This window comes from Papilio xuthus, unplaced genomic scaffold, assembly GCF_000836235.2.
Source record: "Papilio xuthus unplaced genomic scaffold, Pxut_1.1 DF825946.1, whole genome shotgun sequence".
Taxonomy (NCBI): Eukaryota; Metazoa; Arthropoda; class Insecta; order Lepidoptera; family Papilionidae; genus Papilio; species Papilio xuthus.
Genome location: NW_013532703.1, coordinates 11,443,764 through 11,456,394, shown reverse-complemented (window position 1 = coordinate 11,456,394; position 12,631 = coordinate 11,443,764). Strand labels below are relative to the sequence as shown.

The 12,631-nt window shown below is 34.0% G+C and overlaps 2 protein-coding genes across 6 annotated transcripts in view; one reads left to right on the top strand and one right to left on the bottom strand.

The window, feature by feature from the left end:
• The window catches only part of KCNQ (KCNQ potassium channel), a 45,220-nt gene extending 40,806 nt beyond the window's left edge, over positions 1–4,414 (bottom strand). For 4 of the 5 annotated variants that reach the window (XM_013322048.1, XM_013322051.1, XM_013322050.1 and 1 more), the window contains exons 1-2: positions 4,281–4,414; positions 3,537–3,592 (exon numbers count right to left, since the gene is read on the bottom strand). In XM_013322048.1, coding sequence (XP_013177502.1) covers positions 3,537–3,592; positions 4,281–4,325 — 101 coding nt within the window. In that variant the 5' untranslated portion in view covers positions 4,326–4,414. The remainder of the gene's footprint in view (positions 1–3,536; positions 3,593–4,280) is intronic. The other variant, XM_013322052.1, reaches the window with a different exon arrangement.
• Positions 4,415–8,498: 4,084 nt separating this feature from the next.
• LOC106124682 (solute carrier family 12 member 8) lies at positions 8,499–12,399 on the top strand. Its single transcript, XM_013321597.1, has 11 exons — positions 8,499–8,803; positions 8,886–9,066; positions 9,204–9,349; positions 9,436–9,664; positions 10,068–10,269; positions 10,415–10,649; positions 11,006–11,199; positions 11,371–11,470; positions 11,563–11,709; positions 11,792–11,970; positions 12,222–12,399. The coding sequence occupies exons 1-11, from the start codon at positions 8,618–8,620 to the stop codon at positions 12,382–12,384; spliced, it is 1,962 nt and encodes a 653-aa protein (XP_013177051.1). The 5' UTR covers positions 8,499–8,617; the 3' UTR covers positions 12,385–12,399.
• Positions 12,400–12,631: the final 232 nt, after the last annotated feature.

The following is a 12,631-nucleotide window of genomic DNA, read 5'->3' as shown; positions in this document are numbered from 1 at the left end:
TCTTTCGGAGAGGCAATATGAATCACTTGCACAAAACAACACACACCTAAATAATAGATAATAATATGACGAAGCGTGATCGCTGAAAGCGATTATATTTAATTGTTTGCCATCTGCAACCAAAGCATTATATTCAACGATTACGTAGAAAATTACGTTCATTGACGACAAAAATTGCCAAGATAAAATGTCTAAAATAATCTTTATCGAAATATATTTATTTCTCTCTAGTTCTCGCTAAAAATTCGCATAGATGTAGAACATAGTCTAGAAGAAAAATATTAACGCGCTTAGAATGTGTCAAATCTAAACTGATAAGATTAAACCATAATTTCAAATAATTAATTACGAAAAATACTTGAGTCGCTTGATAAATCCTGAAAATAGATTAAGTGCTCAAGCTTGCAGGTCCAAGATGCACTTAACCGCCTTTTTCAGGCGGTAGTGGCACTTAAGGTAAATGTTTTACATAAGACGATAGATATAACGTCTTTGTATGTACACAAGCGAGATATAAACACGTCAACGATGCATGCGTAAACGGAATTAGAACTAACAACACACTCGAGATCTATTTCTGATAGAAACATTTTATGAGACAATGAGCAATCTTTATACAAAATAAAACTTATCAAGATGAATCACAACGCAAAGATGGTTCTTTTAATTGTACTTAGTTACAGTTCATTTTTGTAATGAGACTCGGTAGTTCAATTTCAATAAAAAATGTTCATCATACACTGAATGGAATCTTGTCATGTTATAGAAACAATTGTTCACAACATTTCTTTGAACATACACGATTCTTAAAGAGCAAACCGTATTACATTACCCAGCCTAATGCAGCAACGTAACCATTGATCCATGTAATGTAAACAAAGTAAACAGGGCTAAAGAGATTAACAGCTATGCCCGAGACTTCACACTCAAATTCAAGGATGTGTGCATGTCAATCAGAAAATCTGATTAGACAATATTTGGAGTTAATAACGTAAGTAACAATTTTATGTATTGGAAATTTTAAAAATGTTGATTATACCTAATATTTAGTAAGAAATGTTTTAATTTTCTATAATATTGTCGTGAATAAAGTTTGAGTGATGAAAGGATAGGCTTAGCCTTAATGTTTTTAAAAATTCATGAAATATAAGCAAGCAGCAAGAATAATTAAGACGCTCTGTGTTAAACTAATTTTTAATGAAGACGCAAAAATTATATAATAAAGAATATTAAATTATGTTTGTTGTATTCCCACAACCGCCAGAGTCGGTAATGACGCCACTAACACCAGTTTATAAAGATAACGATGACTATTAACATGCAGTTATCGTTTTTATGAAATGAAACCTACTTAGAGAGGTATACAGATGACGCAAATGGGTTCCGCTATAGCAAAGTTTTAAAATAAATTCAAAAGTTAACAGAAATACGCTGGATGATTTTTAAAGCCGGATTAAAGGCAAATAAAATAAAAAATTCTTAGTTGATAAACACATACGGATCAAGTTAGTTAATACTTAAAAGTATAGATTTAATATCCAATAAACAGTTGGAAAGCTTTAAGTTGTTCCAATCGGTGACAGTGTGGGACAATCATAAACATTTCCTTCGGTTTGTTCGTCCCCCGACTACGCGCAGAAGCATTGATACACGTCAGTAACACGGACGACGATGACATATTGGCACATATCTCGCTGTCTCGGACATCAATGCAACGCACACACCAATATAAACAAATCTGTCTCTAAAATATCTTTGTTTATTGATTGTGACAAAGTCCACAATTATAATTCCTGTAATGTAAAATTGAAAAACGAATAGTTATTGTCACTACCGTAAAAGTAAAAACCTATCTTTATGAAAATAAGTTAAAAATAGAAAATATTCTTTCTTCTTAAACATATCAAAGTTCTATTCGAAAATACTCATGGCAAATGACTTAATTTACTAAAAATATTAGCTTTAAAATCTATCGAAGATTGACAATTTAGTGGTGAATCTAAAGCAAATGTTTTTTGAGTTATTTTGCGCATCGCAATGGAAACGCAAACAATACTTTCATTGCTTACGTCACAAACACTCTAACATTTGAAGTGAAATACTGTCACAAACATGTAGGCGCGCGTCACGAACTCACGAAGAACTAGCTAAAGCATCAGAGATTCTTTTAAGTGGAGCTCTTCGTCGCTCCGTGTTGTATCCGCGCCGGAAATCACTTCCACTGAAAGTGGAAATGTCTTAGTCTGCGACTAAATGCATTTCATTTACTTTTTATTATCTGTTTTCTTTCTCTTTGTTCTTTTATACGATCAAGTAGACTCAATGCATTTTGCTCTTTTATGACTTTACTAAATGATAGCATGTAGTGAATTTCATGAAAAGTGAATAGAATTTGATAATACTAGTATTAGGTTACAAAGCTGTACTTTGTTGAATAATACTATGTTGAGGAAATTGTTAAGTAAGAGATCATTGTTATCATGATTAAGTGTTTGTTTTGTGTGTGATAGGTCGTTAGCATATCGTTGCATGTCATATAATTATTATAATAAATTTTTATACACATTAGAGTTATATAACGTCAGTATAAGACTAAACTAAATTAAATTAAATGGTACATTAAACTGATTAAGTACCTGATTCATGATGGAATTAATTAAAAATAACAAGGCTATTTTTTTTCTCATGATAGATTGTGGCAAACGATTAAGCAGTTCACCTAATATTATGACAATACGCTACCAAGAAACGACTACAACTTTTTGTTATGCAAATATTCAGTCAGCGCTTCTGTAAGAAAAATAAATGATAGGCAAAAATTATAAAGCGGAAAAGGCAAAGAGGGATTGTACTCCTTTATTTTCCTAGAAATATAAATATGGAATAATCATATTCAAAGAACTACGCCTAGCTTTACACCATAGTACATTATTGATCGATCGATTTCTCTTAGTTCTGGGGCAGCTAAATAATTAGAAATCCAAAATATCCATTAAACAATCCCTCTAACGTTGTTTTTCTAAAGTCGATTTTAACTAAAATATTAATGAATTTTTCATTTTCGCACAATATTGTTGTGCGTAAATCTGTTAATTTTACCTTGACACATTTCACGGTTTATCTAGTAGTATTAGTTTTTCTCTGTCCTAAGCCGATGATTTAATTGGTAGGGGAAGTGTGAATTATCTTATCAAATCCATTAATAAGCTTATCAAAAACGATAGCTTTTACGTATGATCTAAGTAGATATAAGGCTATGTTTGCAGTATTTATACATGTGGTGTGTTTTTCTAGATCTATGAAAATAAAACTGGGTTAAAATTGATAGTTAGTTTTTTACAACCTACCTTCAATTACTTATCGTATAATAAAATACTAGTTATTGTATTTATTAACTAACTACAATAGCAAACAAAATGTATGATTAGGGAAGGTTAAGTTAGGTCTTGGTATAAAATAAAAAGTATTTAAGTAAAACTACTCAAGTCTACGTAGAGGTACTCATTATTTAAATTAAAAATATTATAAAATATTACCTATGACGTATAGCATCTTCATGCACTCGAACACGCCTTGTTGATTTCATTTTCACCTAAACATTTATTGCAATCAATGTTATGTTTCTATGTAGGTATACTTAAATCAAGCACGTTTGCAAAGGATCTATACGTGGGAAAGAAAAAAATGAAGGATAAAGCAATAATTGATAATATAAATAAAAATAATAGGGATTTGTTATAAGCTAAGGAGCTAAACAGTAAGTTTCCTATTATTTAAACGGTTTACTTCTAATGTATTTTTTATTTCACAATCGACGTCAGTTAATAGTCTTATTGTCCTATTATTTTTGTAGCACGTGGTGTATAAACTGTGGTAAATGTGTGGGGAATAAAATTGTAAAGTATTTAATGAGCAGTCGTAAATTTCATATGTTGCGGCGGCGCACCGTCCACAGTCTGCCATCTGCTGCTGCCACCGCCACCGTCATCCATTAATCACGTTTCAATATTTCATGCGATAAATCAGTTAAACCTTACACTGACAATGCTAAATGGTAAACTATCGATCCAAATAATGAAGGGCATTCGGCGCGCCAGTAATCGAAATTATCGCCGTCAATTACCCGTGTCGTAGCCACTGAACATGACCGGGAAAACAACGAGTACGAGTACATAATAGTAATAGAATTTCATCAGGTTCGGCACGACCGGCGCGTCTAAACTTTACTAACCGTCATAAACAAAGAGAAAAAATCGAAACACCAGACATTACTTACATACCTTGAATTTCACAGCCAATCTAAACAACTCAAAACTGACATCCATAAATATTTACATTTCATCGTATAGAGTAGGAACGCGCGAGTTTGCGTGCGTTAGGGCGCACGGGCCGGATGGACGAGCGGCCGTGGTCGGCGGCGCGAACGCGCGAGAGACGCGCGGGCGGGCGCGTCGGCTACGAACCCGCGGCGCCGGCATACTACGGCGCGTCTGTCGCGGTGTACGGCGCGCGGCACTGCGGCGACGCGCGGGCGCGGGGCGACTGCCGCTCACATAGCGCCGCCTGCCGCCCGCCGCCCGCTCTGCCCGCCGCAACCGCCCTCGCCCGTCGCGCCCGCCTTCGCCCTCGCCCGCCGCACACCTCTAATTCTAATTGCCGGCGATCTCAACATTCAGGTCATCGTGCCCGCACTCCGATTCTTCCTGAGCCCTATTGTAATTTTAATATTTAACGCCATACCTGTTTCAATTTATTCCAGGCCTGCAGTTCCATAAAAAGTAACAAGCAAATAACTTTCATTTATGGAACGGAGAACGGATACTGCGCCCGTATACGAGCGCAACGGAAAATATTCTTTGTTTTTATTTAACCCCTGCCCGTATCGCGCGCGAAGATTGCTCTATATTGGATAGGGACTAGATAAAGGATACTACGTAGAATTACAAACATCTGTAAGTCGTACAGTAGCTGCAAGAAAATTGATTATTCGAAATAGAACCTCAAGAGACCGTACCTTTTCTTCCAATTGGTTTATTTTAGTCCGAGATAGAAACAATCTCAGCGGTTGTACATAAGCAGTAAACATACAATTTGATGAATAAAACATATCTTGATGGAACACTGTGTTAAAGTTAGTTATGGCACGTTAAAGATTTCAAACCGTAGTACTAGTATTTGACAATACATACGAGTACAACATAATATATTGTTCACCAAACTTTTATCTAACTAGAATCAAATTTTCTTCCATGAACATAAAAATCATGTTCCAGCATCATTGAATATTGAAAAAACTGTCACTAAATTTACGTAAACAAGCCCTTGACTGACGATACGATTTTCTGAAGTGTCATCGTAGATTTAACGATGGCGTCGTGGATTCGGGAAACATGTCAGCTCTACGATATTCCAGTCGTGTTTTGGCATGTTTTCATTGAACGTTTACTATTTACATAGTTCTTGACGAAAGCAGGTACAATACATTACAGAAATCTCTATTTTAAGCTTCTGTGTTTTTTTGTTGATCTGAACACTTAAGAAACAACGATTGATGCTTTAATATTTCAATTGTTCATTTATATTATAAATCGTAATGGCTTCTGATAAGAAAACACACTAACTATTGTATATATTTGCGAAATCACAAATAAACTAGTATGCTGCCTACTTATGCCTTTGATTTTTATTACAATACAATATGTATATTTTACATTTTCTCTTTTGTACTTTCAGTACAAAGATCGGAGCTACGAGAATGAAAATTCAATTTATCATTAGCGGCGGCGCGACTTGTAGCTACAAAAAGAATGGGAAAGTATGAAATGAATTCACTGACCCGAATGCATAGAGTGCATATAAATTCTTTAATTAAAATGGAACAACGGTGACTTTGAGGACAATGTAGAAAAGATGTTGTTTTTTAATGTTTTATCGTGTATTAATTGTATTGAAAAGCTCGCGCAAATTAAACAAAGTAAAAAAATACAATGATATTTCCTCTACGCTGTTAGTGATCCAAAATTTTTCCAAATTTCATTAATTGTAATATTGCCACTTAGTTATCGAGGCGAAACTTTTCGTTAAAGGTAGCGTTTCCCAGCGTTCAGTGACTACTCGTAGCGACGTAGCAAGGCGCTACGATTAATATGGCACCTTAATAACCCGATTGATAAATTGAAATGAAATAAACAGTACATTATCATGTTATATATTTTTTTAAGTCGTGTAGTTCAGTTATTTAATAATCAAACAATCGTTCTATATGAACGATTTCTGTTATGATACATTAATTCTCGTATTAAAAATGGGTCACTGTAAGAAGTAACTACGCAGAGTAGCAGTCGTTATGGCGTGAGATGACTCTCTGAGCGAGATTTCGAGGATAGTTGGAGTGGGTCGTTTTATTAAAATATAACTGCCCTTAACGAAAATCAAAGCAACGTTTTTATAAATGTAACAGAGATACAAACACTGAGACGAAAGTGTAAATTATACCGTTTCTGGCATTACTCAGACTCGTTAAAGAGGACGTCTATAAAGAACAGTAAGTCATACATTAGCTCATTTAAATAGCTAAGCTTGTACAGTGTTACGATCGAAACACTTGTACAAGTCATATTGTCATCCTATTCTTTCTTTTCGAAAAGACAGCTAACAATATGTTCTTTTGCCGGTTCGACATACAAGTGGTAACCCATGGTAAGAATTACATAACAAAAAACACACTCTTTTTAAGTATAATATGTCAGTTTTATATTAAGAATTATAGTCTTATCTTTCAAATTCTCGTGACACAATGTAAATTACGATGCTCCTCCGAAACGGCTTGACCGATTTTTATGAAATTTTATATGCATATTCAGTTGGTCTGAGAATCGACTACTATATATTTTTTAATCCCGCGCAGACGGAGTCGCGGGCGATAGCTAGTTGATTTATAAATAACAGATGCAAGGCAGGAGTCTAAAGATAAATAAAATGCAGAAAGCTGCAGTATTACAAGTTACGTTAAAAGAATTTTTGTATTTCTCTAACTTTTCTTAAAAGCGATTTTAACTTTCGACGTAGAAATAAAAGTTAAACTCCTTTGTACAATAAAACTTCTACTTGCACCGTTCGTTGGCAAAATACATTAGTAGTTGTTTATCATAGCAGCTTACCGTTTTTATGCATTTTCGTACCATAGAAACTTAGAAAATTACACTACAATACTTCGGATAAATATATTAAAAAAACTAATTTATATGTTTTTTTTTCTAAATGGAAAACCATTTCTGGGTTTACATACATCATATATATTCATTTTCGGTTAAATAATAAATTAAATATCAAAAATATCTTTGCTTTTCTTGTGGACTCCTCAAACGTTAACCAAAATGGCACCATTACTCTTTATAAACCAGAACAAGTGACATTACTTTTCATAATTCCCAGATTATATGCTACAAATTAATAAAGGTAACGCAAGTAATTACGTTAAATACTAAAAACCTCTCTTCTCGAAGCGAACGTGTAAATTGCGTAACTACCTTTTATTTAATAATTAACATGTTTTCCTATGCAATAAACGCTTGTTTTTAGTAACATACATTACAAGGTCAAGCTTTTTTGGAATTTAAACAAGCTATTTCTGGCCCGGTATGTTAAATAACACAAACTGTAAACTCACATACCTACAAGTAAATAAAAAACACTGGACACAAATATTATTCTATTCCACGTTATACAATCCGTACAAATTTTATGAAATAGTCCGAAAAGTAAAAAGTGAACGAAATAAGACTGGTGGAGCCTGCACAATGCTTTTTTATAAGAGGTTTTTGATACGACTATATTTATAAGCAATTGATGATATCGCATCATGATTCCTAATTCGAAAATGGCATATTTTGCCCAAGTACTTTACAGTAGTTGTAGTGCTACTCTTATTAAACTGTGATATAATATACCAGCCAAGCTTATGAGGCGACAAGTTGGGCTATAGCCCAACACATAAGATAGTGTCTCTAAGAACCTACCATCTATTCAAGTAAAACTGTCTTTATATGTTGATAAAGTCTTCCTTGAGAAGACTGCAATACTGAAAGCATATTTTGTAACAAATTATCCAAAAACGAAACAAACATCAATGATTGTAACTGAAATTCAGCTAGACTAAGATAAAAACAATTTTAAATCCTAAGCATATGAAATGTTTTCAGTAGTTTTTATTTTGCATGTGCGGACACAACAATGCATAACAATGGTAAACTACCGCCATCTCTACACACGGCAGGACATTAAAACTTATAACCTTTATAAAAAAAATCACTTAGTAATAAATGTAGCGGCTAAGTTTCTTAGTATTAAATGAATTAATTCTTCAATTAATCAATGAATAACTTTATAAATTAACAAATTAAAGTACTATAAAACTTCTGTACACTATGAACTTTATACACTTTTATGAACGTCACACGTCAGCATAGTACAATTTTGACATCTGTTCTGTCAGAAAAGATAAACATACTTGACGTCAGATTACCGAAAAAGTAGTTTTCAAGTTTTCATTATGTATTTATAAGATAAACTATTTTGATATTCTGATAATGGCTTTATAAGTAACTGTTTTTATAAAATGGATCAAAGTAATAACTCTAGACGAGATTTAGAGATAGATAGTTTTAGAAACGATGAACCTGGATATGACAGAGCGCGTATGAGAAGACAATCTGGAGGCTTCGTCGACTTGGGAAATGAGTCACAGTATGGTACAGGTGGACACCAAGCGTCTGGCGCTAACGAAATCTTTGCAGATATACAGGTACGAAATGTGAATTAATGACATGAAACTATTTTACTCAACATCTTAATTTGTGCAAAATTTAATAATATTTCATTTCTAGGGTGATGTCCCTTGGTGGAAGTCAAATTTCTTCATATCACAACCAGTTCTTTTTGGAACTTGGGATGGTGTTTTCACATCATGCCTTATCAACATTTTTGGTGTGATTGTATTTTTAAGATCCGGCTGGATTGTAGGCCAAGCTGGATTAGTTAATGGCGTATTTATAGTGATATTTACAGGTACCTTTACAATTCTAGTTTTAGTATATAGCATATGTTAAAAGAGACACATAAGATGGTAAAAAGGTTTTTATTGTTTCAAAAGTTTTGTTATTGATATTCAACACAAAATTATTCACTTGATGAATTTCTTTCAGTGTTTGTAGCCTTGATCTCAGTCCTTTCAGCTGTGGGTATATGTGAAAGATGCAGAATAGAAAGTGGTGGGGTGTATTTCTTACTGGGGCATACTTTAGGATCTCGGATGGGAGGAACATTAGGGATGGTGTATTGTTTTGGACAAGTAAGTTTTCCTTAAAATATATATGACTCACTGCATTGTAAATTAATTATAATTATGTGGATGTGTATTTTTAATATTATTTCCAGGCAGTTGGGTGTGCACTGAATGTATTTGGTTTTGGTGAATCTATGGCAAATTTAATTGGCTCTGATAACACATGGGCAGCTCGGGGCTTTGCTATTGCTGCTGTACTTCTTTTGGGAGTCATCAATGTTGCTGGAGTCAAATGGGTGATAAAGCTGCAGTTTGTTTTGTTACTCATCATCTTGTTGGCAGCTCTTGACTTCTTTGTTGGCTCTCTAACAACAGTTCCTAGTAAGTCAATTTAAATAATAACAAAAACCTGGCTTTTAACATTAAAACTCAAATTGAAATATTACATTATACTTCAATTTGATTTAAATGTAATATAAGAATTCTTTCTGTAATTATTATATGTTTTTAAGTATTGTTTAGCTAATATGTGTCATATAAAAATATTTTCTTAAAAAAAAACCTTAGTAGCCTATGTGTTCTTCCAGAGTATGTACTCCATCTATGCCAAATTTCAGCGAGATCTTTTCAGCTGTTTTGGGTTTACCTAATAGTAAATCCATGACATCTAAGTGTTCGCATTTATTACATTAGTAAGATAACAGCAATCAAAATTTAATGTACCTAGATAAGTTAAATTAAATACTTATAAAATATTTTTATAAACATTTACACTTATTTTTAGCTGTTGAATTTAAAGGCTGGTTGGGTGGTACAATAGCTAACAATACCTGGTCAGATTATCAAGATGGTTACACATGGTTCAAATGTTTTGGTGTATTCTTTCCCACTATCACTGGTATTCTGGCAGGAATAAACATGAGTGGGGACTTGAAAAATCCCTCTGTTAATATACCTAATGGTTCTTTAGCTGCGATTAGTACAGGGTAAGTTTTAGAACTGGTTACTTCTGTTAGGAAATCATATTTCATCAGATACTTTGATTAACAATGGATGACTTTGTATCCAGCAAGGCAGAAAAGTACTTTCATTCTTTTGTAATTGTAATTAGGTAATAATGTTTTATTTTAGGACATTTTTATACTTGATGTTTATAATCACACTGGCAGCGACAGTAACAAGAGAGGCACTTCTTAAAAACTTCTCTATAACAGCTGATATATCAGCATTGACTGTTTTGCTGCTCGCTGGATTATATGTCAGCTCCATGAGTTCATGCCTGGGAGCTATGTATGGCACACCTAGAGTTTTGCAGAGCATTGCCAATGAAAAGGTCATACCAGGACTTGATATACTTGGACATGGGGTAAATAAAAACTTATTTTATTTGTTTTAATCCTTAATAGTATAAATGACATTTGTTGATGAACTATATTAATCTGTTTCATTTTAAATGTGAAATGTAGAATATTGTGACTTAATATTTATTCATACTAGTGGTCGCCCATTGGTTAATATTCGATAATAATTTATAATCAATTTTTTTTTTAGCTTTGTGCACTTCCCTCATTAAGTTCAACTGTGTCATATTTAATGTTTATCCGTGCGCTTAATTCCCTTTTAAAGGGGTACAATGTTTTCGCGTAATGTCTTACATGATTTCATACTATCTTTACAGATTACTTGATATTACGGTGTATATTTATGTTGTTTACTTTGCAGCGGGGACCTAATAAGGTGCCCGTGTACTCAATGGTGGTAGTGGCCATTGTGACGGTGACATTTATAATCATTGGAGATATCAACAAACTCGCGCCCATCGTTACCATGCCTTTTCTCATCACCTACGCCAGTATTGATTATTCTTATTTTGCTCTCGCCCAAACATTTGATTTGCAACATAAACGTGAAATGAGGTATGATTTGCTACATACATTTTTTTTTATTTTTCAATTACACATGTTTGCTTTTATACTATCATAAAATTTATGAAAGAAGTTATCAATTTATGTTTAACATAATTGTTATTAATTATTAAGTTAAGTTTTAAAAAGAGGGGTATCTACTTCAATTTTTTGTTTTTCTAGATTTCAAGGCCACGCACAAAGAGACCCACAGGTATATGGAGCCACGGGAAGTGATCTGGATCTCTTGTTTCCCGAAAGAATACGACACAAAAATGTTGGTGTAAGTAATTAATTATTAATGCTTGTAATTTCATAAGGGTTTCGCTTATTTTATGGAAAAAAATGTTAGCATTTTTTATTTTTATTTTCTAGGATTTCACCCCATCTCCCAGCGACTCAGCAATAATGAACGGCCGCATGGCCAATGGTGACGGCGTGCGTCGACCTAGCGTTAGTGTACACTCGAAAAATAAAAATTGGTATTCTCATCTGTGCAATCGATGGCTGTCTCTTGCTGGTGTAAGTTTTCACTACAAAAGTATGTTATCAGATTCAACGATTAACTTCGACAGTTTATTTAATTTGTTTGTATATGTTCCAGGTGGCAGTAAAGCTACTGCTCATGTTCTTGGTGCACTGGGTGTACGCGCTGGGCTGCCTGTCCATTTTGTGGCTGCTGTGGCTGTACATCGGTGCCGCCAACCCCGCAGTCAAGCCCGGCCGGGCCTCCGAAATCAGATTCTTCCATTGGCTTAAAATATCATTCTTACAAGCTATTGGGTAATGATAAAAGATTTATTAGCTTACTTCATACTTATAAATGCGAATGTATGGATGGCTGGATGGATGGATGTTTGTTTGAAGGTATCTCCAGAATAGCTGGATGGATTTTGATGAAACTTGACATACATCTACAACATAGTTTGGAAGAACACATAGGCTACTTCAATCAATTATAATACTTTTCCCAATATTATTGCACCTCTTATGTACTTTAAGAAAACTAATTAACCATTTTTTTTTGTAAATAGAAAACGACCATTAGAATATGAGCAATTAGTGGTAACACCGGTGCACGGTGACATATCCGTGGAGCAGGAGAGACTGAACGATGATAACGAGGACTTCGCGTCGCGGCGTCGGTACCACCAGTCCACCGCACTGCAGAGTCATCTGGTCAGCGTCGACACATAAATACTTTGCCTATTCTGCCACGTCTTTCATTCACAAGGAACGAATGACTTGTATCCCAGAATGAATGACCTGTTTCCGTTGACAATTTCACTTATATGATCATTGTATAATACTCCATTATGCTTTTTTAGTTTAAATTATAATTACGTATATAATTGAACTATTTTTTAAAGTCAGATGTGACATATACTAATTTTCCTGTCAGTTTGTTTATACAACGAATTTACTGTAGCACTAATATAACAAT